Raw genomic sequence first — 27,258 nt, forward strand, 5'->3', positions numbered from 1 at the left:
TTTTTAGCATAATTTGACCATTCAAAGATTAATAATATACCCGACGAGTTGACTAGTATTTACTAGAAAATGTTACTTTTTAGATTTGTTATTTAATTATTTATCATTTTATAGAGAAAGGGGAAGGAGGGTTGCAATTGCATGGTAAACTATAAATAGAAGAAGCATCAAAAGACATGAATGTTTCAGAGAGAGTAGTTCATCATGGGAAAGAACACCGTTGTTGATGACGTTCAGAACAAACAAGTTATATTCAAGGACTATGTTAATGGCAACCTACAAGAAGATGATTTATACATAAGTACAAGTAAGATAAAGCTTCAGGTTCCTCAAGGATCAAATGCTGTTTTGGTGAAGAATTTGTACCTTTCTTGTGATCCAGTCATGCAATTCCTCATGAGGAAAGATGAATTTCTTATGTCTGGATATCACTATTACGTCCCTGGCTCTGTAAGTATTTGTCCTAAATATAGATATATGAAATATGAAGAAGTTAATAATATTATATTTTTTTGATGAATTATTTTGGTACTACACAAACACTTGAGCTTATATACATTGAATTTTGTTTTACTTGTTTCTTTTGGATGTTAACTTTGCAGCCTATAAATGGATTTGGAGTGGCTAAAGTTTTGGATTCAGGACATCCTAACTTCAGTGAAGGTGACTTGGTATGGGGGATAACTAGTTGGGAAGAATATAGTCTAATTCAAAATCCAGACAAACTCTACAAAATCCATCACACTGATGTGCCTCTTTCCTATTACACTGGAATTCTTAGTAATTGAGTTCTTCTCAAGTTTTTTTATTATGCTTTTTCTGAATGTAATGCTGAAAAGAAATGATAAATCTATTATGAGAGTCAGTTTTTGGTAGTTTCTGATGTATTTTATTCTTTCTAATCCAATAGGCATGCCTGGTATTACTGCATATGCCGGAATCTTTGAAGTTGGTTCTCTAAAGAAAGGAGAAAGTGTCTTCATCTCGGCGGCATCAGGTGCTGTCGGTCAGCTGGCCGGACAATTTGCAAAATTGTTGGGTTGTTATGTTGTTGGAAGTGCTGGTAGTCAAGAGAAAGTATAGTTTATAAACACATCAAATTTTTCATGAAATTAATTTCACCACTACCAACATTTGATAGATATATGTATCTCAGTCTCTAACTCCTTGTTTATCTAGGTTGATCTTTTAAAGAACAAGCTTGGCTTTGATGATGCTTTTAATTATAAAGAAGAGCTTGACTTGGATGCAGCCTTGAAAAGGTTTATATAAGCCTGCATTAAATAAAAAGAGAAATTGAACAATTTATCACTATTGGCCCTTAATATGTTAGCTCGAGCCTTGTGAAGGTCTAAATATCGGGAGATCTTTCTCTATATTGGATTGACGGTGAGATTGTCAGAGTCATGGTGAGTCACTGTGATTTTAATAAAATCTACACTTTAGACTTTCAACAAAATTAAAATCCCACCTTGCTTATGTCAAACTCGCCGCCAATCCAAATATTAAATGTCCTGTTCTGTTATATATTATGTTCAAGTCTAGCTACATATATCAATTGCTTTAACTCTTAAATAAAGCATTAAATGTTCTGTTATGTTCTATGTCATTAGGTACTTCCCCGAAGGAATCAACTTCTATTTTGAGCAAGTAGGAGGTAAAATGCTTGATGCAGTACTCCTAAATATGAAACTCCATGGTCGCATTGCTATATGTGGAATGATTTCCCAGTACAATCTTCCTCATCCTGAACCTCTAAAGAATTTGCTGCATATTGCATTCAAGAGACTAACTATAAAAGGATTTACTCATCGAGATCACCATCATCTCTATCCGAAGCTCTTAAAGACTGTGTTGCCTTACATTAGAGAACACAAAGTGTTCTATGTTGAAGACATTGTTGAAGGACTTGAAAAAGGTCCAGCAGCTTTAGTTGGACTTTTCAGTGGTCGTAACTTCGGAAAACAAATAGTCAAAGTTGCTGGCGAATGACCGTTCAAATTATGTAACATATTCTGATGTTCATTCATCCTCTGCAGCTTGCTAGTGTTTAGAAGTATGCACAATAAATAAGGTTTGTAGAATGGAGTTTCTATGTTGTGTTGGACTTATAAACCAGGTGTATGGATTGGAATAACTTACATCATGCATCTCTCTTTTGTGATACAATGCACTTGCAAACCAAGTATGTTTATAGCTATTTTGAATTACACAAATAAGCTTACAAAAAAAAATTACATAAACAAGTCACTGATGTAAAGGATCACAGTGTCTGAAATTTAATTTAAGCTAAAAAATACTTGAAGTACAAGTTTAGCAAACAAGCATAAGTCCTAACAAAGCAAGACATACCATCTTTGAGGTTATATGATGGTGAAATGCAAGTAACAATTGAACCAACAAAAAAAGTGTGCACGAGTCCAAAGGTATTTTTCAGAAAATATAAATACTCTCTAACTTAAGATGAAATATATATATAAGGACACTTGTAAGAAATTTTCAGCTCAAAATATGTTTGAGCCTCTAACTGAATTAGCAGTTTATGGTATTCAAACTATTCGCCACCATAATAGGCTGTCACTACTCACTAGTGTAAAACAATGTTATCTCTGTGTAAAAAAAAAAATATATCATTTCAATATGAATTTAGATGTACATATTCGTAAGAATATAAATTTTTTTTTACTTTCTAATAACTTATGCTATTGCTGTCCATGAACTTAGATGTACATATTCATAAAAACATAAAATTTCTCTATATACTTATGAATAGGAAATTGGTCAAATTGTGACTATTTATTTACAACAAAATCAAGCAAAGGTTGTTTTTAGCAAAACATGGATTGGACATATATTCTATTTACTTGGTACAAATTTACAGTGAGAATCAAATCAAAATTGCAAATTTGAAAGAAGGGAACTAGTCAAGGTAGCTCTTTATTTAGGATTCCAAATTCTGTTAGTTCTTAACCAATAGAAATGTCTCATATAATCTATAGACAATCAATGTTCAAAATGTTAACAATGATCAAAGTTGCTCCCATTAAGCAAAAAATTATTGTATTACTCATACTCATAACTTAGATGGGTAACCCAATAGATTTGGCAAAAGATAGACAATAAAAATAAATATTAGTACCTCAAAATTTAATATATATTCTTTTTATACTGTTTTTGTTTTATTAACATTGATCAGGTCATTGTCTCAACTCTCAAATATAATTACTTAGACGAATTGAACTTCTATTTAAATAAATGACTTTGGTTGTAATTTAAAATTTTGAAAGATTTTCAAGTATTTTACACCACATGAACCACTTACACCACATGGTACATTTCTTTCCCTAGCATTAATCGCCTTCAAATCCTTGTCCTATACTCATTGATTTCACAACTTCCTCTTACCTTTTCTCCACTACTTTTATTGAGCCCACTCTAGAATGAATGATCTCTTTCTTATTCTAAGGCCAACATAGCTCTTACACAGTTCAACAAAAACTCTATTAAAGACAAATAGTGACAAATACTTTTTCACAAGACTTTCAAAAATAACTATATAAATACGATAACTTAGTATTGCATATATCTTGTTATGAATTAGGACAAATTTGAACCACTAAAAAATGGTGACAAAATTACAAATGTTACAGTGTGTATATACTTCAAAATTAGATGACTTTATTTTATCTTATTCACTTGTCACCTTATACAAATGGAATGGTCTGCATGATCCAACCATAAAAAAGAACAAAATAAATAATATAGTATACATTAAGAAAAGGAATAAATTATAAAAGAATAAAGTGGTAAGGTAAGAATTGCTTCTTTATCAGTAAGCTTTCCTACCACCTTTTTTTCCAGATATCTCCATGATGATTTTCTTGCCCAATTTCCATATTGTCCAAGGAGTATTATACACTTACCACCATTTTTCACACCTTAAACTATACTCATCTTCCTTCCACAAGTGACATAGAGACTGCAGCAGTTTGCTGGAAAAGCTGACAATAAAAAAAAACTTAATCATAAAAATAAGGAAAATAATTCATTTGGTCTAAACTTGTACTACTTTTACCTTATCTGCATCATCCTGAACAAATTGAACATCCGTGTGACTTTTGCATCCATGACACATGACAGTAACACTGACACTGAGATATTGATCTTTTGTTTTTTTTCTCAATTGTGGCAGTGTTATCAATTAAATGAACAGATCCAAAAGTTACAAAGTTCTAGTATGTCATTTCCCATTGTTAACCGGTGCTGAAGAATTAGTGAATAAAAAGCTTAATAAAAATTACTGCATTTTGTACTCAAAATTACACCATTTAATGGTTGATTTTTTTGACTAAAGATCTTATAATAATTTTATGAGTTTTATTTTTTTTTTTTTTTTAAATTCTGATTATTTAACTGCTAGTATAAACACAAATCTTCAAATAAAAATTACAACTACAATTCCTTCCAAAAAACAAAATTACAACTACAATTGTTTCTTTTTCACCATTAGAGTGTGTTCAAAAGTATGGTGTACATGCAAGAAAACTTCGATCAAATGTTAAAAGATTTCTTCCAACTTAATCGGATGTTTTAAGTTCGAATTCAACCGAATATTTTGTTCACACATAAAAAAAAAAAAAAAAAAAAAAAGGTACAGTGTGCACTCAACATATATTTAACCTTTCTCAGGTTCAACCCAAACAAGCTACTATAAAGTCTTTATTCATTAATCAACATTTATTATATTTTATTAACCCATTTTATATTTATTTTCATACAAATGTGTTACTACTCAATATGGGAAACGTTACAATAAATTGAATAAAATCTTTCATCCCAAACAAACTACACTTCATAGTTTTTTTATGTTTTCCTGCCGCTTGATCAAAACAATATGCGATTCTGCCGGCCAGAGCAATCTACACAGACACTGTTTATATTTTTGTCACAACTGGAACTGAGGTACAAAAGTTGCTGCTTAGCAATTTACTTTATCTATAATAGAGACAACAATTGTTCCCTCATTAATAAGCATGATGACACAAAACCACTCAATTCATCACCAACTTAGTGCACTAACCATTCACTCTTTAGTTTCAAATTCACCAAGAAATCCATATTTAGTAGAAGCAAAGCACACAATCAAACAATTTTGACCATTAAATTGATGTTGGTTGGTTCACATTCCAATTTCACAAAATTTGCTTTTAAATACAATTATAAATATGTATCATTCAGTTAGATCAAATGATCTAGATTTGTAACTGCAGAAATATGTGGCATTATAAAATATGTTTGCTTACAAATACATCTCTAGAGTATAGATTAGAAGTTTGGATTTGGATTGTCTAAAGTTAGCACACATTCACGTCGTCAGCATATTAATAGTATGTGGATCGAAATAAGATCCAAATTTCAAGTTCGGTATTTTAATTTTCTTAAAATATCAAAATCTACATTGAAATTTGAATTGTCAAGTCTAACAACCACTAGTGTATGGAACTGAAATCTGGTGGCGTTAATTATATTTTAGTGTCATAACTTTTGTCTCTTGGCTGTTTTCTCTATTTGGAGTTTCGCCGTTTTGCTTTTAGTGTTTTTCTGGTGTTTTATTGTGTGGATGTTACGTCTATATGCGGCATCTTTGTAGTTTGTTTACCGCCTCTATGCGTCTTTGCAGAGAATTGATTTCAATAATATTTGCCGATTTAAAAGAAGAAAAAAACAATAGTGTGTTGATGGGTAATGTGTGGCTTGATGACTTTGAGCAATTGAAATCTCTATTTCCTCTAGTCATTTTCTTCTTCCAATTTTAATTTCACATTATGTATAAGGAAAGAGAATCGTTATACATGACTATAGATAATGACAGTGGCAGGCCCAATTGAACTTGTATTATGTATGTACTCCAAAAAAATTCTAGTCGAATCTTAATTTAATTCCTCATCGAAAAATCTTTTTGCAATCCTCGTATAGTAGCTAGCATTATCTAATTGTAATGATTCCACAAACCTTACAGTTCTGTTCTTATGTGTATATTGAGTCCACATGATATTGCAGAGGCTAGTAGTATATATAATATCAGTGTGGTCCTCTTAAACATTTCAACAGGTAAAAAAATTCAATAAGCAACACCACATATAGTAATTGGTATAAAAGAAAAAACATACAAATTCTTCTACTAATAGAACTACATGCCAGACACGTACACATGGTGCAATTATATGCTTTTTCTACCTTAAGTGCTTGGCAACCTTACAACCACCTCAACCCACAATTTTATCTTCAATTAATTAAAAATAAGTTTGCAAATTGTTCATAGTTCTTCAAATTAATTATTATTCATCTCAACTTTTGGATCAAATGAGATATTTGTTTCTTCCAAGTTTAACCAAATTTTGAATTGTTAAATCTTTTGAGAAACAACACTTCCTCATTTATGTGATTTTACTTGTTTCGAGAAATTAATTTTTATACTTACACATGAGAATATTAGCATTGCAAGGTCTCGAATTTAAACCCGATGAAGATTCAATCTAGTAATATTAGCATTGCCACTTGAAATAGACTGTAGAGGCATTATTTTAACATGTTTTTCACATCAACAAAAAAAATAACAAAACAGAGATTTTTGTCTTAGGTGCCGCACACATCATGGGGATGAATTGACCAAAGAACTGAATTTTATGTTAAGGGATACACATGACTTACTTGGTATTTTAGTAAAGTTTGTTGGACCAAAAAACAAAAAACGTTGATTTGTAGCTTCAAAAGAAAACCACTTATATTCAACCTTTGAATTACCTCTTCCACCACTAAGGACTCTAGTAATTTATGAAAGTACTCCATAGGGAACAATTATGGAGTGATTAAAGTTACAAAGCAATGGAAAGTTAACTAATATTCATAGAAACTTTGAATGTTGAATCCAATTTCCTCATAATCACGCATTGCAAAGAGGAATTTACTAATCTAATACTATAGTTTAGCAAATTTATTTTGTGAATTATTAAAAATCAACCATGTTGTGAGGATGAGAAAAATATTGATATCGCTGAAAAAGAAAAACATGTCCAATGGAATATTGATTGAATCAATGAAAGGTGAAACAAAAATTTCAATGGAATGAAGAAACTATGAAATTGTCATGTTCCATTATTAACATGAAAGTAAAAACAGCTACCTCATACCAAATAAAAGATATACTTAAATTGTTAAAAGAACAAAAACAAAAATCATTAACCCACATGGCTTTCTGTACATTGCAAATGCTTTCATCATATGTGATAATGCCAAAAAAAAAAGAAAAAAAAAACATTCTTAAAATTCAAGATATTCATCAATGTACCTCAATAGAAGAAGATGCTTCAAAAAATGATGTAAAAGTAAAAACCAAGATAACCCATTAAGCCATTTCCCTTATTCATCAACAGGAGCAGGTAGATTGAGATCAATCAAACAAGGAACAGCAACAGCAGCAGCAGCTTGTTTGATCACAAAAGTGTTCTCTTCAGATCCTCCAACAAAATGTGATCTTTTATGTCCTCCTAATGCTTGTCCTGACCTGAAAATTTTGTAGCAAATTGGACATTCATATTCTTTGCTTTTCTTTGACTTCAACTTCTTCTTCTTCTTACCCTTGTTGCTTGATGATAATTTCTTTCTATTCACAGCTTTACTGTTATGAGATTTTGCAGCAGGAAAAGAATCACTTTCTGAACTGTTTTCTTCATCACTCTCAACATCTGTTGTTGAATCATAAGAAATATCATTGTCCTTTTCATAATCAAAAAACTCATATTTCAAACTTTTGCTACCATTCTCATAGATTTCTTTATTTTTGTTGCTAAAAGAAAATCCTTCAGAGTTTGCTTTCTTTCTCGAATCGAACTTTGTATCATGATCCAAATCCTTATTCATCATCCCTGATTTCTTAAATATAGTTGTTACATTGTTATTGTATTTGCTTCTACAATCATCAAATCCAGATTTATCTGCTTCCACCTTAGGCCTCTTGAATTCATAGTTTGGAACACTTGAATCTACAAATTTGATTTTCTTTGAACCATATCTGAAATCCCTCAAATCTGAATTATTCGAAACACCAATCCCAACCATTTTCAGCTTCTTTTTCTTCTCCGCAACAAATTCACGAGCATGATTAGCTACAAATTTGTTACCATTTCTGATAACAATCTTGGATTTCGTCTCTAGAACAATCTCATTGTTATTATCAGAAGATTCAGAAACAAAACGACCCTTATGACCAAAAAAATCTCTAGACAACAACATCAAACATCTAGCAACCTCTTCTTGTTGTTCCTGTTCCATCTCAGAAACAGATGAAGAACCACCATTAACAGAAGAAGAAGAAGGTTGCTGATTTGAAAGAGTAATAGACTTGAACCTAATTCTTCTCTTAGATTTCCTTAGATTCATTGTTGTAGCAGCAACACAAACATCATCATCATCATCATCAGTATCATCAGATTGAGTATCCTCCTCCATCATAGCCTTGTTGATCTTTTTCTCTTTCTCAGAATGAGAAGCCATGTGTCCACAAAGTGCTTTCAATGAAGGAAAACCTTTCCCACATTCTTTGCAGAATTTGATCATTTCATTTTGTTCCAATGTGGTTGCAGCAGCAGTAGCAGCATGATGATTATAATGATGATGATGAGAATGCACAAACCTCATTGTTTTCTTGGGATTTTCTCTTAGACCATAAATGAGGTTTCCACCATCACCAACACCAGCAGCAACATGCTCAGCAGCATCACCACCAGCAGCAGCAATAGCAGCAGCATTATTTCTTTCTTCTGTCATGTGTGTTCTGATGTGACCACCAAGAGACTTCCCACAAGGAAACCTCTTGAAGCAATATTTGCATACAAACTTCCTATGTTTCTCTTCCATTGGTTTGGTTAATAATATTGAATCTGATCTAGATATATGTATGTATATATTATTTCATGATTTACTTGGTGTGTTGAATGAGGTGGTGGTGATGATGATCAGAATTCTTCCTCAGAAGATGTGACAGTTGTATAAGTACAAGATCCGACCCACAAAAAAGGGAGAGACCCCTTCATTTCCGTTTCTCAATAGAATGATCAATAACAAAATTTAATTAAATGGGCTTATGGTAAAATTTAAAATGGAATTTTTATTCAACAAATTAATGGGGTTGCTTGCCACAAACAATGGGGGTTAAGTGATGATATTAAGAGCTACTAATAACCATAAGTATGACTCTTTCTTTTGTTTGTGTTAGTTGGAGGAGAATTCCATGCATGAAAGCAACGAGTTGATTAATTAGGAATAATTATTAAATTAATTAAAAAGAATAAAAAAAATAAAAAAGTGTGATAGGTGGCACGTGTAGTGTTGTGAGAATCATTAGAAGATTATTTGAACGGCCAAGATTTTGTGTTAGTTTTGGAGAACTCTAGAGTCTAGCAGCCTTTTAGGGAGTACCATATATGCACTTCAAAAATGAAGCTTCCAATACCAAAACTATGTCTCATAAATTGACAACTTGCTTGCTTCTGATCTTAAAGGATCAGAATCTGTAACCGTTTGTTTATAATTTCAACTTTTGTTTCTATCAAAAAAATAAAATTCAACTTTTGTTTTTAACTTAAATTGTAGCACTAGTATAAGTCTTTTTCTAATGACTAGTAATGTTGTAGATGTGACTAAATCATCTCCATCCTCGTAAATTTAACTCAGTTATTATAACAATGCATAATATATGAAAGGTTTGGGGTTCAAACTCCGACCACCATAAAAAAAAATCACCATTCTCCCGTCCCTTAAACTTTTGAATATTAAATTATATACCATGCATTAGTTGATTAATTTGGCCTATTCTCTTAATTAATTGATTGAAGTTCCGCAAGGAAATATTTCATTTTTTTTATTATCATAGTATTTCTCAAGTCTGTTACTACCAGAGATTTTTTATTTATTTTTTTTAAGGAACTACCAGAGATTATAAAATTCAAGTTCTTTTTTTTTTTTTTTTTTTGTACATTATTCATGTTCTGCTCTTTTAATGCACTAATTAGTAACGTAAATTTTAAAATGAAAGGTAAACATTAACTTGGTAAGTTCATAATCGTATTTGAATGTTAAACTTTTCAACTCTGGTTAATGGTAAGGATTTGATTACAAATCTCGGAACTATAGTTGTACAATATTTGTTTAACCTATTATAGATACAAAATATTCACCGTCATTAAAGAAATTAATCTCCACCCATAAACTTGTTGAAATATAAGGTATGCCAGCTCAAATCAGTGCTAAACATTCGAACTATATCTATCTATCTAGTATACAATACACAAAAGCCAGGTTCATAACATGTGCAACTTATTCAAAGTGTCTACCATTCAAACCAAGTACACAATGGTTATCATGCAATGAAGTCATAACATGAGTTGAAACAAAAGGGAATCAGGAGAAATAGCAAGCAATATCACCTTAAACTAATCATAGGATTAGTGTCAAATTAACTCATTTGTATTGGGTAGTTTTTTTAGATTCCACCTCCATTTTAAAAATGTCTCTTTTTTTGTCAAATATGACTAAAAATTCATTTTTAAAGTAAATAAGTTGGATGTTTGAACTCGAATAAGTATAAGAAAATTTGTCTTATTTAAAGTGGGTAAAGTGTAATCAATGGTAGTCATTTAAAAAAAAACTCATAATTTGTTATGATTTTCAAATAATATTCACATTGATTTGTTAATTAATAATAATATTTATTTTACACTTCCCTAAAAAAAATAAAAAATTTTACACTCTAATGTTAGTTGTTTTCTCTATACCAGTGAGATCCTATTTCAATGCTAACAAAAATTGCACATTGTTGGCCTGAATTAAAGTCTCACACTATTTTAGGCTGGCTTCCTCAAAATTATTAATGATAGGGATAGGTGAGACCAAGGTTTTCTTTGAAAAATTATAGGTACCTAAGTTGCTCAACACCCAATTAAAACTAGTCAAATGACTAAATTTACAAGTGATATTTTTTGTTTTGTTACAAGTGATCATCGACATTTTAATTTTTACTCTGCTAGCAATTTTACTTTTTCTAGAGATTACTTATGTGACTAAATTCTATTATGTGTTGAATAACTCATAATTTGTCTTGTCAGTTTAGTTCAATTTATCCTGTGAATTTTTTCCACTAAATTATTTGAAAAAAAAAAAAATTACCCACATTATGAAGTTTTGTGACATGTATCATTTTATTCAAACCGGGGCTCCCAACACAAAAGTTGGTTGAGTTTCATATTATATAATTATTATATAGACTATTTAGTTGTATTCAAAATTCATTCAATTGATCAGATTGTAACTTTCGATTATATAAAATATATCGAATTGCAACTTTCGTTAAAAAAATTCACGGATGGTAACTACCAAATGGTTTATTTCAATCATTAAACAATCCAAGAGATGCATAGAGCAATTCTCTAATAATATGTCAAAAATTTGGTGGACACTTGGAAACCGAATGGGCATTGCATTCCATTAAGATTAAGTCAACCCACTATTGTAGAGATGTGCTTTGCTTGCCCAATGTACAATTTGGATTCTTTTCACCTCATTCCCACTCCAGCATCTACCACCAACTTAATGTCTTCATTTTCATATATAGTGGTACGGTGCAGTGAAATGATAGTGATTACTTGCTAAAATTTAATTTAAAAAAGGACAATGTTTTCTACACCTAATTTTTTTCCACTACTCCATAACAAATTTCGATATTTTTTTCTTGATGGCAAACATAGTTCTGAAGTAAATCCAAACTGAAAAATTACGAGTCAACTTTTGCATGATAAAACTAACATGTGTGGTAATTTAAAACTGAAACTTGAATATTTATCTAAGCAAAAACTTAAAGGCAGTGAAGTTTGTTGTCATGAAAAATTTGGAACTTAAACGATTGATAAAGTCGTGCTTGCACCTTAAAATTATCACGAGGAAAAAATGTTTAGATAGATTCAGCATTCTATTGCGCTCTACCAATTTTTAATCATAACATATAAATATTAATTGAAATAACAAAAGCCCGTCTAGCTCAGTTGGTAGAGCGCAAGGCTCTTAACCTTGTGGTCGTGGGTTCGATGAAAGGAAAAGATACTTTGTTAATTGTATATAAATCTCTTCAGTAATAACAACAATTTATTACATAAAATTGCATGACAACAAATTATGCAGCAGCTAAAGAAACAAAATTAGAAGTAATGTTCTCTGATAAAACAAAACTAATAATGTAAAGAAATGTTTAATTATATATAATAGGTAGACATTGTCTCAAGACTGATGATTCCTTTTATGCCACTGCAGGCATGTCCTTGAGCCATGGATCCAGTGGCTTACCAATGGAATAAACAATAAATCCAATCTTCCTGAGCTTACCAACATCCATAACATTCCTACCATCAAATAAAAATGCTGGCTTCTGCATATTGTCATAAATTTTTTGGTAATCGAGTTTCTTAAACTCGTCCCACTCGGTCATAATGCAAACACCGTGTGCATCTTTCACTGCCGTATAAGCATCCCAAACCACAGCCACTTGCTTTATCGAAGTTGGACTTGGTGGTTGAAGATGAGCAGGCTGTTCCTTATCGAATTTCTTCATCGACAGATCCTTTATGATCTGATCTTCGGTAACTTGAGGATCGTATATGCTCAACCTTGCCTTATCTCCCAACAAACCCTTGCACACATCGATAGCCGGTGCTTCCCTTGTATCGCCCGTGTCCTTCTTGAAAGAGAAACCAAGAACAGCAATCTTCTTAGCAGCAACTGTGTTGAACATGGACGCAACAACACGGTTCACAAACCGGCTTTTCTGATAGTCATTAACCTTAATCACCTGCTTCCAGTAATTTGCTACCACATGAAGACCATTACACTCGCATATATAGACCAAGTTCATTATATCCTTCTGAAAGCAAGAGCCACCAAAACCAACACTAGCATTCAAGAACTTAGGTCCAATCCTCGAGTCTGTTCCAATTGAGTGTGATACCTCCGAGATATCAGCACCAGTTGCTTCACATAGTGCTGACATAGCATTCACAGAAGAGATTCTCTGTGCCAAAAAGGCGTTAGCAGCAAGCTTAGAGAGCTCAGCAGACCACAAATTGGTGCAAATGATTTTCTCCTTAGGGACCCAATTAGCATAAATATCTTTCAATGTTTCTATAGCCTTTTGTCCTTCTGGTGTCTCCCTACCTCCGATAAGGACACGATCCGGGCTGAAAAGGTCTTTGATTGCCGTACCTATTACAGATAAAATTGGTACATAGTTAGTTAAGAAGATTACAAAATTAAATAACCTAACTAACTATTTCAGGAATTGTACCCTCAGCAAGAAATTCAGGGTTTGACAGAATAGTGAAATTGATTTTTTTCCTATTATGAGTCAGAATCCTCTCAATTGCTTCAGCTGTTCTAACAGGTACAGTTGATTTTTCAACCACAATTTTGTCCGATTTAGAAACATCGGCAATCATCCGAGCGGAACTCTCCCAGTATGTTAAATCAGCCGCTTTGCCGGCTCCAAGACCATGAGTTTTTGTTGGTGTGTTCACAGATACAAAGACTATATCAGCTTCTGCAACATGTTTCTCCACTTCAGTGCTGAAGAAAAGGTTCCTTCCCCTGCACTCCTTCACCACGGCTTCAAGACCTGGCTCGTAGATCGGTAGGTGGTCGCTGTTCCAACCGTTGATTCTCGGCGCTGAAATATCGACCACGGTTACTGCAATCTTAGGACACTTCAAGGCAATCACAGCCATTGTGGGACCACCAACATATCCAGCTCCAATGCAACAAATTTTCACCATTTTTGCTTTTTCTTAACTTCCTTCACTGTGTGACATGAAGATCAAAATCAAAATAATTCATACATATAAACAATGTATATTACTTTGAAATGCTTATTATTGGTTAAGACCAAAATTGAATAATTTATGAACATGAAAATAATATAATTTATAAAAGCGAAATGTTTCTTGACACGGATCTAGACACAGACACAACATGTTTATAAGGTTTGCAAGTTTTAAATTATATTATCTTTCTCATCCGATGTTTGTTCTCTCTCCTCGGGACCATTGTTCATACTCAATGTTTTCTTTTGACAAGATCACACTCAATGTTATATGGTGTCAAGATACGGTGTCGGAAATCATATGTACTAATAACACTTATTTATAAAAGTAACAATATGTCAGTATCTATGCAATGCTGAATAGTATGATTTTTTAATTTAACAAAAGGATCTGTGCTTTTCAATTGAGAAAATAATAAAAGAATATTAAATCCATAGAACATTCTCAAATATAGAATATTCAATTGTACATGAATGAAATCTTGTGTGTTTTTCTATACACATGCAGACATATTAAACAAGAGAAAGAATGAGATTAAGAATAATACTATAAGAATTGTGGCATATACTAATAAAATAAGGTAGCAAGATCTAGGACAAAACATTACATTAACACAAATAATAACAACCTAAGAAAAGATCTTGTGACAGACACAAAGGTGACAAAATAAAGAAAAAGAAAGTGAGAAAATTACCTTGTATAGAGAAGATGGAGAAGAAGAATAGAAAGCTCGTTGTACTTGTTTCTGTTTCTGAGGGAACAAGGAAATAGGAATGAGTCTCGAAGCAACATGCGGATCTATTTACTATAATAATGAAAAACAATGCTAAATTTGATGCAATGTCGTAAAACATTTTTTTAACAAAAAAAAAAAAGTCATAAAACAATTAATAGTATTATCAACCCTAACAATTAATATGGATGGGCACACAATTCAAAGTTGGTCTTGCCCTTATAGACACTCTCCTCAACCCTAGACCCTACCTATATGATGATAATGATATCGTCCATACTTCAAAGACCTCTAACGTTTATACCCTTCCTTCGTTAGCCTAAGATACTATTTCGGAGCTCCATCTTAAGTATTTGTAGGAACCATCGTAGTTTCAAATCGTATGGAGTAATATCCGATTCATTTATCTTAAGTTTAAATACATGAATAGACGGTTATCATCTATGAAGCACCGACACTCCTTGGATTTGTCGTGTCCCCGTATCGGATACGTGTCGTGTCCGACTCGACATCGAAACTTATAATTATTCTGAATTATGTTATTTTTTCAAATTATTAGTTGTGTTGGCGTGTCATGTCCGGTGTCTGTGTCCATATCCGTATTCGTGCTTCATAGTTTATCATAATTTAAACTTTCATTGTTCAGTCACAACTAATGTCACATGATCATTCATCTCGAATCAACATCTCATTCTTCAATGAATATATTCACATCTCATATTTTCAACAACACATGTTCCTAGTCTAACCAATATTTCATTGTCAACACTCGTCAAAAATTATAAATGTTGTGAATTCGTTGCAAAAATCACACCAATAAAACTTGATGTCTGGAGCAAATAAACCAAACAATCAAATCAAGTGGTTGACAATATAATTCAAGCAAAAATAAACAGCAAGAGAGAAGAGAAGAAGAAGAACACAAGAGAATTTGTTTACCCAATTAGGTCCAACCTACTTTGGGAAGGGAGTAGCTCTCCGTTCCAATGAGTTTCTTTACAAAAGAGATATGAAAGAGTTACAAGAATTAGTCTTTAAACCTAATTTTACTCAAAGTCTCAAATCTCTTCAAGGTGAATCAAAACAATCTCAACTCTAGTGTTTGTTGCCAATAGAAATCTCTATAAACTCTAGTTTGTTGTTGGCTTCTAAACCTTGTTTTTCTCCACTCTCGTATTTAATGAGATACAAGATCTGTATTTATATAAAAATATAACTCGTAAACTTGGAACGGATATCACACTAAAGATACATTTTTTTCTCTTTGAGCGTAAAATATATTTGCATCAAATTTGTCCATATATATATTTTCAGCAACAATTTTCTAGAAGCACAAAATATATTTCAACATATTTTTATATTTTTAGTAACAATCTTTTGAGTCAATTTCAACGAAATATATCACATACCACAAATTGATTCCAACCAGGTTGAGTATAACATAACATCATATGATAACATATTAAAATGATCAACGATTCAGATGCAGAATGCAAGAACAGAAATAGAGTAAGAATAAAGTGGAAATTATGAAATGCTAAGATAGAAGGGATTAAAATCTGTTTTATTATCACAGTGACAATAAGATAGTCACAAATTAAAGGCCCTAAGTAAAAATCTGTTCTAAACTGGTGGCAGTCAACCAAAATTAAGCAACCTTTTATGTAGATGTATCTACCAGAAAAGTTTTGGATAAAAGATGTCAGCAAGCATTTGTAGATCCCAATTACTCCCTCGTGTCCTTTTTATAGGAGACATATGAGTCAACAAAATGGACCAAAAAAATAAAATATACTTTTATGACAATACTCTTTGTGTAGTGCCAAAATAATAAAAAAAAATATTATATTTATGAAGCGGTGATTTTTTGTCTCATACTTCTACTAATAAAATTTTCACAAATAAACTTATTTTGGATAGCTGAGTCTATGTTATTAGAGAAGTTAAACATAAAAATACACTAACTTATCAACAAAAAAAAATGGGGTAGCCAAGCCACCATAAAGTAAAATTACCTTTCACTCATGTTGGCCAATAATCAAATCTTAGACCAAATGGTTAAGGATTCAAATATTTATCACTTGAGTCACATTATATTGGTACTTTTTCTTACTTTAATTCATCTTCAACACTATGTTGAAAATCAGGATCAGAAGGATCAACAGGTTTGGTAAAATATGAAATAATTGAAATTAAATGGACAAAGGGTTGGAAGCAAAGGTCATACGTTTCAGAAACAGAAAACAATAACTTGAAGGAATAAACAAAATTTTGTCTAACATCTCTATCAACTGATTTCCACGACAACAAGGTTAAATGTGGACCACAAATGCAAGTGGCAAGAGTAGTTATGATATGTTTACCAAAAATGACATTAAACTTGAGGAATCAAATATAGGACCACCAACATTGTTTTCCTTGTTATGTTTTATGATATCAACCAACTTGTGCATGGTGTGTGGAAAAAGCTAGCAAGAAAGTATTGTCCTAAATTAACTAATGAAATTAATTTCATACAAATCAATGCAAATATTATTTTTATCATAATTTATAAGTTTCAAACATAAAAATAAATTTACAAATAAAATTAATTCACTTCACTTCAAATCAAATATCAATTTTACCATTCCAAATACAATCTTATATATCTTAACAACTATTTGGCTGGTTTCAAGAAGTTCTTGAACCATTGGACAGATTGTTTAGGGTATCTCTTCAAATTGTCTCTGTAATCAACAAAATACAGACCAAATCTTGAAGAATATCCAGCTGCCCACTCCCAATTATCCAGCAGTGACCAAGCAAAATATCCTTTCACATTGCAACCATCTCTGCAATTAGCCAAATCAACAGTTCATTAATTTATTAACTTCAAATTTTGGTTATAAAAGTATAATACACTAAGGTAGTAACAACTGTTACATACTTAATAGATGCCTGTAGATAAGATAAATAGCCGCTGAAGTATCTAATCCGTTTCTCATCCTTCAAAGCATCCTTCTTGGAGATAAATATATTATTTGGATCATCCATCCCTGTGAAAACCATGACCAACCAGATTTAGCTAGCAATTTTTTATTATTTACATGCACTTTCATTTTGTGTTTGTTGCTTGGGAAGAAAGAAAGAAAAAAAAATTGTTCTATTGCAAATTGTGGAACATGCAAAAACTATGTTGCTAAGGATCAAGAGATATAACGTTCTACTGTTTCATTTTGAAATCATAATCCCTGAAAAAAATACTACAACGCATTTCTGCAAGGTAATTTTAGACTTCAATTTGTAGATGCATGATGGAATTCTGCGATGGTATAAGAGTTTGAAGATTACCATTTTCAGTGATAAAGACAGGAGGGTTCCCATACTTTTGCTTGATGTAGTTCATTAAGGTTCTCATACTTTGTGGCACAATATATAACCATATAGAATTTGCCTGCAAGTCGGAACTTATCGATTAGTGAATGTGAAACTAAGCCATCGACGGAATTTCATTTGAGACATGTACACTAAGTAGTTCTGTTTATGTGGTTAATGAAAGAGAGTTGTTTATGCTTAAAATAAGTAAAACTTACCCTTTCTGCAATAGCTTTAGTGCCATTGAATGCTGAAAAAAAGAGAAGTAATAACTTAGTGGCAAGGCAAAACAGCAAAACTATAAAAACACTGGCAAAGTAAATGATTGCTTGATAATGTTTGATCTGAAACTTACGAAGAGTAATAGCACCGGAATCTGCAATAGAATCGTGGAGCAATATTCCAATCAAATTAGTAGAGTTGTTTCTTGCATAAAATGTGGTGTAATGATTGATTCCCACAAAATCTAATGAACCCTTAACAAGAGCAGCCTCGGATGAAGAAAACTTTGGCAGCCTGTTTCCTACTCTGCTTCTCATTGAACTCGGATAATCTCCAAACATCAAAGGATCAAGAAACCTGTGATTAAGACATTTAACAATTAAGATTGAGTTATAATAACTTCCTTAAGCCTTGTTTTAAAATGTAAGTAGTCTTTTTATTAACGATCTTTAACGGTTGATGTGAAAATTTCAATCTGAGGTACTAAGTGCATGACTTACCAGCCTAGCTGAAAATCTTGAGCTCTCTGAGCTGCTGCAATGTCTTCTTTAGTGTTTGTGGCAGGCTCATACCAGATTACATCAAAAGCTATCCCAAGTGATCCACCCTGTGTATTCTGTCAAATAACCGAGTTATTAGTAGCAGTTTATACTTTATATCCTAAGTGCACCGAACCAAAATACTAATTGCAAATGTGATTCATTCCATTGCATTCTTAACAGGATAGAAACTTTATAACCATCACAGTGAAATTCATTTGTCCATGACTTTACCTTATACTTTTTCCTATAAATATCTGCTACTGCGGCATGAGTAAGTAGGACATTGTGAGCAACAATGTAAGGTTCAGTAGCTGAGTTCCCTGCTCTACAAAATAGATGAAGGAGAATGGAGCACCGTCCGGGCGCTTGTAAACCGACATCATACCCTTGTGTAGTAAATGTATGTGGCTCGTTAAACGTGATCCAGTGCTTCACCCTATCCCCAAATTTCTGAAAGCACGTCTCAGCATAAGTTGCAAAGTCCTTTCTGTAGCACACATGAATCATATGAGTATTTTTTTCATATCCGGATTCCGGAATCATAAGAATACTGCAAGATCATGTCTAAAATAATTTGTAACATTTCTCATACATGATATCAGTGCTGAGCCATCCCTTATACTTGTCATCCAAGGCTTGAGGTAGGTCCCAGTGGTAGAGTGTCACATAAGGTTCAATTCCTACAAATGTAATGGATCAAGCAATCAGAAGATGCATACAGTATTAATTATTAAATTAACTATACATAGATTGAAAATTTTAAGTTCAATACGAAAATACAAAATTGATCAAATGTAACAATTACACAGGGATATAGAGAGCTACCTTTCGCCAGTAATGCATTGATGAATTTATTATAATGATCGATTCCTGCCTGATTGATTGCGCCAGATCCATCTAACACATGAAATGTTTATGGTTATAAGATAATCTTAGAAGCTATGAACAGGTAAACTCAAACTTTATGTTTATGGTTTCACAGTACAGTACAAAGCATTAAACCAAGGACTAATTTTGAAGTTAATGATCAGTACGAAAGTCGCTTACTGGGATAAATTCGAGACCAAGAGATGGAAAATCTATAGGCATCCATCCCCAAGTCCTTCATGAGTTGTATGTCTTCCTGTATAAACAAAAATTCAATGTTACAAAACAAACAACCTTTGACAAATTAGTTTATTTCAGTAAAGCAGTGTAGATTGACATATTTTAGTTTACCAACTTACATACTACTTGTTAGACTGTTTGAGAGTACTTATGAAAACATGTTCATAAGTTATTTTCAATGTATTTCCATAAACTCCAGAATATCTACGAAAACAACTTATAGCATATATGAAATAACTTATTAATAAACATTTATATAATAGACACTTAATTCAATTGTTTATCCAAACACGATCTAAAACGCAGACTAATTAAGCTCACAAGACGTAGACTGAACTGTATTAACTACTTACTTCGTATCGGTGGTACTGATCAACTGCAACATCAGCATTGCTGAAATCTGTTACCTTGCCTGTAAAAAATTACAAATGTGAGGTAATGATCAGCCAGAATTTTAGCATATTGTAAGTATCATGCATATGAAAGTGTGTCTTACCAAAAGTATGAGAAAATGTGTCCCACACAGATGGTCCCCTTCCATCTTCTTTCACTGCTCCTTCATACTAGACACAAGTTCAATCACATGTATGAATGAATCATAAAAGTCAAACAACAATCACCATTTAAAAAGAAAGTCAAGTGTTAAGTTAACACTTGTAAAACAAATCACCGATTTAATCCTTAAAATTGATGTTACAATTCTGCATTTGCAGGAAAATTTTGTTTCTGTTTAGTTGTCATTTTAAAAAAGTGCAATGCAATATCATTTATTGGTTCGTCAATAATGCCCTATGTTATTTATAGTAGAGATATAAATAAATGGAACGAAATCATGAATGACTAAGGGTATTATAGAAAGAGTTTGTTTAACGTAATATTGCACATGTAGCAATGTTTTAATGGAAAACAATAGTTATCTTTTAAAAAATTATACATTTAATACAAAATGCAAATTTACTATTTTAAACTTTTTAACATGTGCAAATTTACACATGATAAAAAAACTCTTATAAAAAATATATGAATAAGGATTATGCTAACATGTGTAGGACAGATGTTAAGGATTATATACACAAAAATGGGAGTTGGAGGCACTTTAGAATACTTATCTGATCTAATGGGAAGTGGCCACCACCATCACAAGATCAAGAAGAAAAAGCAATTACAGACCGTAGAGTTGAAGGTTTTCACTATATAAATTTTATTTTTAAAGTCACTAGCATTTCTCTAAAATAATAATACTACTAGTAGAAAAAGTAAAAATGAATTGAGGAAGTAAACATTAATGGTTCAAACTTTTTTTTGTTGACCAAGCTAATGGTTCAAACTTTTTTCCTTTTACCAAATTAATGGTTCAAACTTGGTATTTATTACTAGCTTATGATGTGGATCTTAATGGATTTAGGAAACACACTTGTCACTATTTTGTGAAGTTTTTAGTAATGACCAGGGGTTTGGCAAAAAACAATAAGCTAGTTTTTTTAGTCGTTTATTGGTTAAAATTTACACATTTTAAATGTGAAAAAATGGGGTATTTGGAGTTTGAACCCTGACTCTTACATATAATATGCAATATCCTACCAATTGATCTAAGTCACGGGGAAAATAAGCTAGTTACAATAGTAGTTTATAAGCGTAGCTATAAATACATGTTTTATAGTTTATAACTTATTTTGAATAGTTTATAGTATTTTTTGATAAATAATTCAAGTACATTTATAATTTGTCTTAAATTGTAAAAAAAAAAAAAAAAAAAAAAAAAAAAAAAACATAAGAATTTGGAGTATAATTTTTTGTGTTTTCTTTAGAATAGGTTTGATGAAGATATGTAAAAACAATTTTAATTGGCTATTGATTATGGAGAAAATTGAATGTAATTTGCATTTAGTTTCATGAGAATAAGCAAAAAAAAATCTTGAAAAAGATAGTTTTTTAAAAAAACAAGATTAAATATTATAAAAGTTTATCATTTTTGTTTACATTTTGAGACAAATAAAGTGAGTTTTTTAATTACATTTTGAGACTAAATGAATATTAATTCATCATATATTTAATGATCTTAGGGCACAAGTTAAAGGAGCTATAAAAGGAAATAAACAACTAATTTTGTATTGAAAGTATAAATGTTTAAACTTTTGTGATGTTGAATGCATAATTTTCAAAAAAAAATATTCTATATTTGACTTCTTAACTTATGTCTTAAGGGCACAAGTTAACATTTCCCTATATTTAAACGTTAATTTTACCAAACACTCAATCTCATTAGTTAATTTGTCCAATATTAACTATCAACTAACTCATCAGCTATTTGATATAGATTCATCGGTTTTATCCGCTATCCGATCTAATTTTAAAAGAACAAGAGTTTCAATTTTTCACATTAGTATTCCGTAGCCGGCACAAAAATTCTCAATAAAAAAAGAAAGAATGGATATTAATATACTCCACGGTAGAGTGTAGTATATTAATTAGCATTTAACTAATTAAATGAATAAGAGAGAGGCAGTGTAAAACGACAGATTAATTAAGTTGGTTAGTGGAACCAGGTAGTGGAGCACAATTTCTCACTCCAACGCGAAATGTCTGTTTTTCGTCGTTTACTATATACACCACCACTGTATCGTTTTTTCATCTCATCGTCTACTACGTATGTATCTTCATGAATCATGTTTATGTCCGGGAAGTAAGAAAATCATATACTCTAACCAAAACCAACTTAAAAAAGTGAAGACATACATACATTTCTTCAAGAATTTGCTTTACTCTTACTATTTTTCTTTCTTGCTGTTTATTTATAAATAAAAGATAAAAAAAAAAACAATTTATATATTTATCTAAAATGAGAGTGGGTTATTTGTGACCATGAAATGAGACTAACCTGAAAAGCTGAAGAGGCAGTGCCAAATATAAAGCCATGTGGAAAATTCGCCCTACTAATCTCCGCTGATAAGCATGTCTGAATCTCTAATAATAGTGTTATTATTGCTAATATCATAACAACAATGCTTCTCAACCCCATTATTTATTTAATAATGGGTGGTGAATGATGAATGAAAGAGAAAAAAAAGAGGGTGAGTTATGCAAATAGGTAGGAGTATTGTGGAACACGATTTCTAACTAAAGTGTATATATAGATGAGGAAATGTGAGTGGGATGGGAATGGGAAAGGAGTGTGAATGAGGGAGAAGTAATGAATGGTAATTGGAGACGCGTATATGAAAGGTGAAGATAATTAATGTGGCCCCAAACCAAAACAAAACAAACACTTGTTTTGGAAAGTGGCTTAGATTTCCCTTCACACTCACTCTATTATCAGATTAGATTAGATAATGCTCCTATAACCGTCTTCAATCTAATCTGTCTAATTAATGAGTTGTGGACTTTGGATGGATGGATGGATGGTTCATACATGTTAGGAATATTTTTTTTACTATTTAATTATATATTCAAATGTCATTATGTGAACAAATATTTTTATATGAACAAATTAATTGTCATGAACGAAATATGAATGAATGTCACGATCATGAACGGAAGAATAAAAAACTCTAATCAATCTCAATACATTGCTCACTTGCATTTTATTGTTATTTTTTTGGTGATAAGATCAAAATCCTTTTTGACTATTGATAGAATCTTTCTATTTATTGTGATCTTATTATTTTATTTGATTTTTATGACTCTTCATTCTTTGGCACATAAGAATATATTTTCTTTATTTATGAAAATATTGATTCTAAAATTAATTTTGTTTTTTTATTTAAAGAATCATTTCATATATGAATCAAATTACGGCATGAATATTTTTGTATGTATAAGATTCTATTTTAATTTATTGAAAATTTAATATTTAATTTGCAGTATGATTGTCGTCTTTAAATTTATTGTTATCATATTTCTACAATAATATATTTTTCTCCGGTCATGCATTATGGATGGATTTCATGTTGTTGTTTTTTTCATTATCAATTTAAGAGGTATTTGAAAATACATTGTCATATACACATCGGTGTTGATTTTTAACTTGCATGTTCTTGTCAACTCCGGTAAAAAAAAAAAAATCACACTTCAGGGTTGTCGAGTGGCCTGATGGTTATTTGGCGACATAATAGACTGATTCAGCCTACAGTTGTATATAATGTCTTATAACTAATTTTAGATTGTCATTACTAGTTTATTTTGTATTTATGTAGTATTAGAGTCAATTTCTTTTTGACTTGTGACAATTCATAATTGTTTTCTTTAGGATATAGTGTTTGGCGGAGAGATAATTTAATAGAACAAAATTGAATGAGGAAAAATTGATTCTAAATTAACTCATATAGTTACTATTATTATAGTATATTTATATCATCATGAGGGCATTATTGTTCTTCCTCTCAATTGAGTTATGAAATTAATTAATATAGATCAAACTCAACACCCTATTGAACTACGGCATCAGATATCATAAAAAATTGATTGAAAAGAGAAATTATATTTCGTATAATTTAAAGATTTTATTAGGACAATAATGATACTAGTTTGTTTATTATAATTTTAGAAGCACATAAGATGGATGTCAATACAATATTTCTTAATGTCGACGTTAATGAACAATATGGTGCAACCAGATAAAACATTGTGACAATATACACAAAGTATATAGTTTGCAAAGTAATAGAATACACTTATGAGTTAAGAAGTTAGTCTATTTAAGTTTTAACACAAATTTTCATAAGGTAATTGTCTATTTTTTTTAAGATAATATTGTGGAGATTTATGACTTTTACAAGATCAATGGGAATAAGTTTATATTCTTAGTTTAATGGGAATAAGTTTATATTCTTAGTTTAATGTGTCAATTTTATTTTTAGTCAACGATGATATATGTTTATTATGTGAAACCAAGAAATCTATAACAAACACTTAGCAATGAAAGATCTTGGAGAAACATCTTTTGTATTAGAGTTTAGATGCTAAGAGATTATTCTCAAGGTATACTTCGAATGTCAGAAAAGAGTTATATCAATAAAGTTGAAAATAAATTAACAGACGATAATAAATTATGTGTGCCCTCAATCATCAAGAGAGACTATTTAGTCTCAAATATTGTCCATTAGAACATTTATAAATTCATAAAATTAAGTATTTTCCTACGCATTGGCTATAGGATTCTTATGTATGATCTTGTTTATACGCATTTGGAAATAGAGTATGTCATAAGATTGTTTGGGTGATACTTAAACATTCAAATTTGAATCGTTGAAAAGACAATCATAACGATTATTAATGAGAACAAGTGAGTTTATGCTCACATCACATATCTGACAATTTGGAGATAATTAATATATATGTTAGGTTATGATTTTTTGGATGTCTATATATAATAAACATTCTAACTCACGAAATGACTGTAACTATTTATTTCACTTGGTTGCATATAGTAAAATGTATTAAACCACTCAAGTTATACATAGTTCCATAATTCAGTCGTATAATTATTCAACAACAAATTTTATAGAGTCATTGCCTTATAGATTATTGTTGTTGAATGATAGAACATATAGATATAAATTTTATGTTAGCTAACTCACTAATGAAAGATTTCACGTCTAAGATCTTTGATATGGTTGTTGTCATTAATTAATGATGTCTTGGATTAGTGAGAGTCTATTATTTTATGTTCTATACTTTTATTTTTGATATCGATACAAACTTTATGTTAGGACTTTTTTAATAAATAATTTTCATAAGGTTCTTTTTAAGGAGCATAAAGTTCATAAGTTTATTATTGGTATAATCATTTATTCATCATTTGTTCAAATATTGAACTTGCAAAGTTTAATTTGATCTCACTAAAGTTTTTAGGTTAGACCAATAGAGAATAAGCATGATTATGAGATTACACATTGTATGAAATCTTCATGTCACTCATCCATATCGATTTATCTTATTAAGTGCAATGATATGGTGGTCGTCGAGGTTTAGTCACGTTATACGTCAGTAACGACAATTGCATGGTCCCATTATTATTGTACGAGGTAGATCAGATTGTAAAGTTGAAATCTAAAGATAAATAACATTCAGATATGATCTTAAAAAACTCTGATGTAATTATGAAAATAAGTAGTTCTAAGTGAGAGATTGTTCGAATGTTTTCTTATTTAATTATATTTCAATCTCATTATACGGGCAAATATCTTAATTAATTAATTGATATGGACTCAATGTGAAGGATGATTCAATAGTGTGAAACCTTAATTGACCATCACACTATAAGATTCTATGGTCCCTAATACATCATACATGATATATTCTCTATTCTCCTCATCTGAAGAAAACTTGAGGCCTAAAGGTACCGATCGAGGAAGAACCAAATCAGTCGCCACTAACTTTTCTGATGTGTTTCAAATTGCTGAATAGAACATTTTCATCATGGATCCAGGTATTCCTAATGCCTTGAATTTATATCTTTGATAAATAAAACATGTTCTAGATCTGATTATATTCCTGTTCAATATTTTATTTGTTTCCGCTAATGATTTTTACTTTTATTTTGTATTAAGCATATTTTGTGAAATTGATATGTATTTAGACCTGATTCCAACACAATGCTGTTTTAAGAGTATTGCTAACTAGTGTTCACGGAACACTCTTTAAGAATTTTACATTAAGAAATTATTCATTAAAAATGTTAAATACTTTAATTTCTAATGCATCAAATAGATAAATTTTCATAAAATTTAATATTTAAGGTCTGTAAAGAGTGTATAAGGGCACTAATTAACATTTCTTTGATCTTCATTATATAATAAAATTTTAATATATATTTTTAACCAACGTATTAAAATGAAAGATTATCGATATTGTGGTTGTGTGACAATAGAAAATTGGATATTATGGAAAAAATTATTTCTTTAAGAGATAAATTCTAATATCGATTACTTTAATAAGTGGTTCATGGTTCATTGTTGATTAGTATTTTTATAAATGTTTAAAACTCCAACGATGATAGACGTCGTTCCTTGATAATGGATGTTAATGATCCTTCTCAAATAAAGATTTCAATAATATCAGTTTTATCAAAACAACGAAAAATAAATATATAACTTATATTAAAACAGCGGAAAAATGATATAATCGTAAGGATTCAGGGTAAAATTTTCTGCTGCTATCCACATAAAGTTGATTATCGCTTTTTTATATGGGGACAAATGTGGCCCATTTGTCTTATTTGGGTTTCTATAATAATTAGGCCTCGTTTCCTTTTCATCAGGAAAGTTGTTCTTCTCACCAGTTGTTTTGCTTCAAAACATCGGGAAATACGAAAATATCTTCCGATGGCAGTTAACTGTTGTTGGCTAATGCTGTTGTTGTTGATCTTCGGCGGCAATTAACT

The 27,258-nt window shown here is 31.0% G+C and overlaps 4 protein-coding genes across 6 annotated transcripts; 1 reads left to right on the top strand and 3 right to left on the bottom strand.

The window, feature by feature from the left end:
* Window positions 1-88: 88 nt before the first annotated feature.
* On the top strand, window positions 89-2,207 carry LOC11444659 (2-alkenal reductase (NADP(+)-dependent)). Its single transcript, XM_003607743.3, has 5 exons — window positions 89-450; window positions 603-780; window positions 911-1,077; window positions 1,180-1,262; window positions 1,614-2,207. Exons 1-5 carry the CDS (start codon window positions 205-207, stop codon window positions 1,990-1,992), a joined length of 1,053 nt encoding a protein of 350 aa, XP_003607791.1. The 5' UTR covers window positions 89-204; the 3' UTR covers window positions 1,993-2,207.
* A 5,007-nt stretch (window positions 2,208-7,214) lies between these two features.
* On the bottom strand, window positions 7,215-9,525 carry LOC11446182 (uncharacterized). The gene has a single exon (XM_039832967.1). The coding sequence runs from the start codon at window positions 8,914-8,916 to the stop codon at window positions 7,420-7,422; it is 1,497 nt and encodes a 498-aa protein (XP_039688901.1). The 5' UTR covers window positions 8,917-9,525; the 3' UTR covers window positions 7,215-7,419.
* A 2,657-nt stretch (window positions 9,526-12,182) lies between these two features.
* LOC11440905 (UDP-glucose 6-dehydrogenase 1) lies at window positions 12,183-15,017 on the bottom strand. Of its 3 annotated transcripts, XM_039833978.1 has the most exons (4): window positions 14,904-15,017; window positions 14,614-14,670; window positions 13,388-13,896; window positions 12,183-13,305 (listed from the first exon to the last, which is right to left on the bottom strand). In XM_039833978.1, exons 3-4 carry the CDS (start codon window positions 13,869-13,871, stop codon window positions 12,347-12,349), a joined length of 1,443 nt encoding a protein of 480 aa, XP_039689912.1. In that variant the 5' UTR covers window positions 13,872-13,896; window positions 14,614-14,670; window positions 14,904-15,017; the 3' UTR covers window positions 12,183-12,346. The 3 variants fall into 3 exon arrangements, with proteins under 3 accessions (XP_039689912.1, XP_024637544.2, XP_003607793.2); XM_024781776.2 differs by lacking the exon at window positions 14,904-15,017 and having other exon boundaries at window positions 14,614-14,777; XM_003607745.4 differs by lacking the exons at window positions 14,614-14,670; window positions 14,904-15,017 and having other exon boundaries at window positions 13,388-14,139.
* A 2,199-nt stretch (window positions 15,018-17,216) lies between these two features.
* Window positions 17,217-23,184, bottom strand: LOC11445706 (beta-glucosidase 40). The gene is made up of 13 exons (XM_003607746.4): window positions 22,756-23,184; window positions 20,374-20,440; window positions 20,231-20,289; window positions 19,818-19,893; window positions 19,596-19,667; window positions 19,363-19,450; window positions 19,002-19,257; window positions 18,729-18,844; window positions 18,362-18,585; window positions 18,225-18,256; window positions 17,983-18,085; window positions 17,579-17,687; window positions 17,217-17,483 (listed from the first exon to the last, which is right to left on the bottom strand). The coding sequence occupies exons 1-13, from the start codon at window positions 22,894-22,896 to the stop codon at window positions 17,309-17,311; spliced, it is 1,518 nt and encodes a 505-aa protein (XP_003607794.1). The 5' UTR covers window positions 22,897-23,184; the 3' UTR covers window positions 17,217-17,308.
* Between the last annotated feature and the right edge of the window lie 4,074 nt (window positions 23,185-27,258).

The sequence above is a fragment of the Medicago truncatula genome, chromosome 4, assembly GCF_003473485.1.
Source record: "Medicago truncatula cultivar Jemalong A17 chromosome 4, MtrunA17r5.0-ANR, whole genome shotgun sequence".
Lineage (NCBI taxonomy): Eukaryota > Viridiplantae > Streptophyta > Magnoliopsida > Fabales > Fabaceae > Medicago > Medicago truncatula.

Excerpts from the sequence above, each read along its gene's own strand:
- LOC11440905 (XM_039833978.1), bottom strand. The coding sequence starts at position 13,871 with ATGGTGAAAATTTGTTGCATTGGAGCTGGATATGTTGGTGGTCCCACA. Across the intron at positions 13,306-13,387 it reads CCCTGAATTTCTTGCTGAGG|GTACGGCAATCAAAGACCTT; the intron begins GTACAATTCCTG and ends TATCTGTAATAG.
- LOC11446182 (XM_039832967.1), bottom strand. The coding sequence starts at position 8,916 with ATGGAAGAGAAACATAGGAAGTTTGTATGCAAATATTGCTTCAAGAGG.
- LOC11445706 (XM_003607746.4), bottom strand. The coding sequence starts at position 22,896 with ATGGGGTTGAGAAGCATTGTTGTTATGATATTAGCAATAATAACACTA. Across the intron at positions 18,086-18,224 it reads CTAAAGCTATTGCAGAAAGG|GCAAATTCTATATGGTTATA; the intron begins GTAAGTTTTACT and ends TCCGACTTGCAG. Across the intron at positions 17,484-17,578 it reads TATCTACAGGCATCTATTAA|AGATGGTTGCAATGTGAAAG; the intron begins GTATGTAACAGT and ends GGCTAATTGCAG.
- LOC11444659 (XM_003607743.3), top strand. The coding sequence starts at position 205 with ATGGGAAAGAACACCGTTGTTGATGACGTTCAGAACAAACAAGTTATA. Across the intron at positions 451-602 it reads ACTATTACGTCCCTGGCTCT|CCTATAAATGGATTTGGAGT; the intron begins GTAAGTATTTGT and ends TTAACTTTGCAG. Across the intron at positions 1,078-1,179 it reads GTGCTGGTAGTCAAGAGAAA|GTTGATCTTTTAAAGAACAA; the intron begins GTATAGTTTATA and ends TTGTTTATCTAG.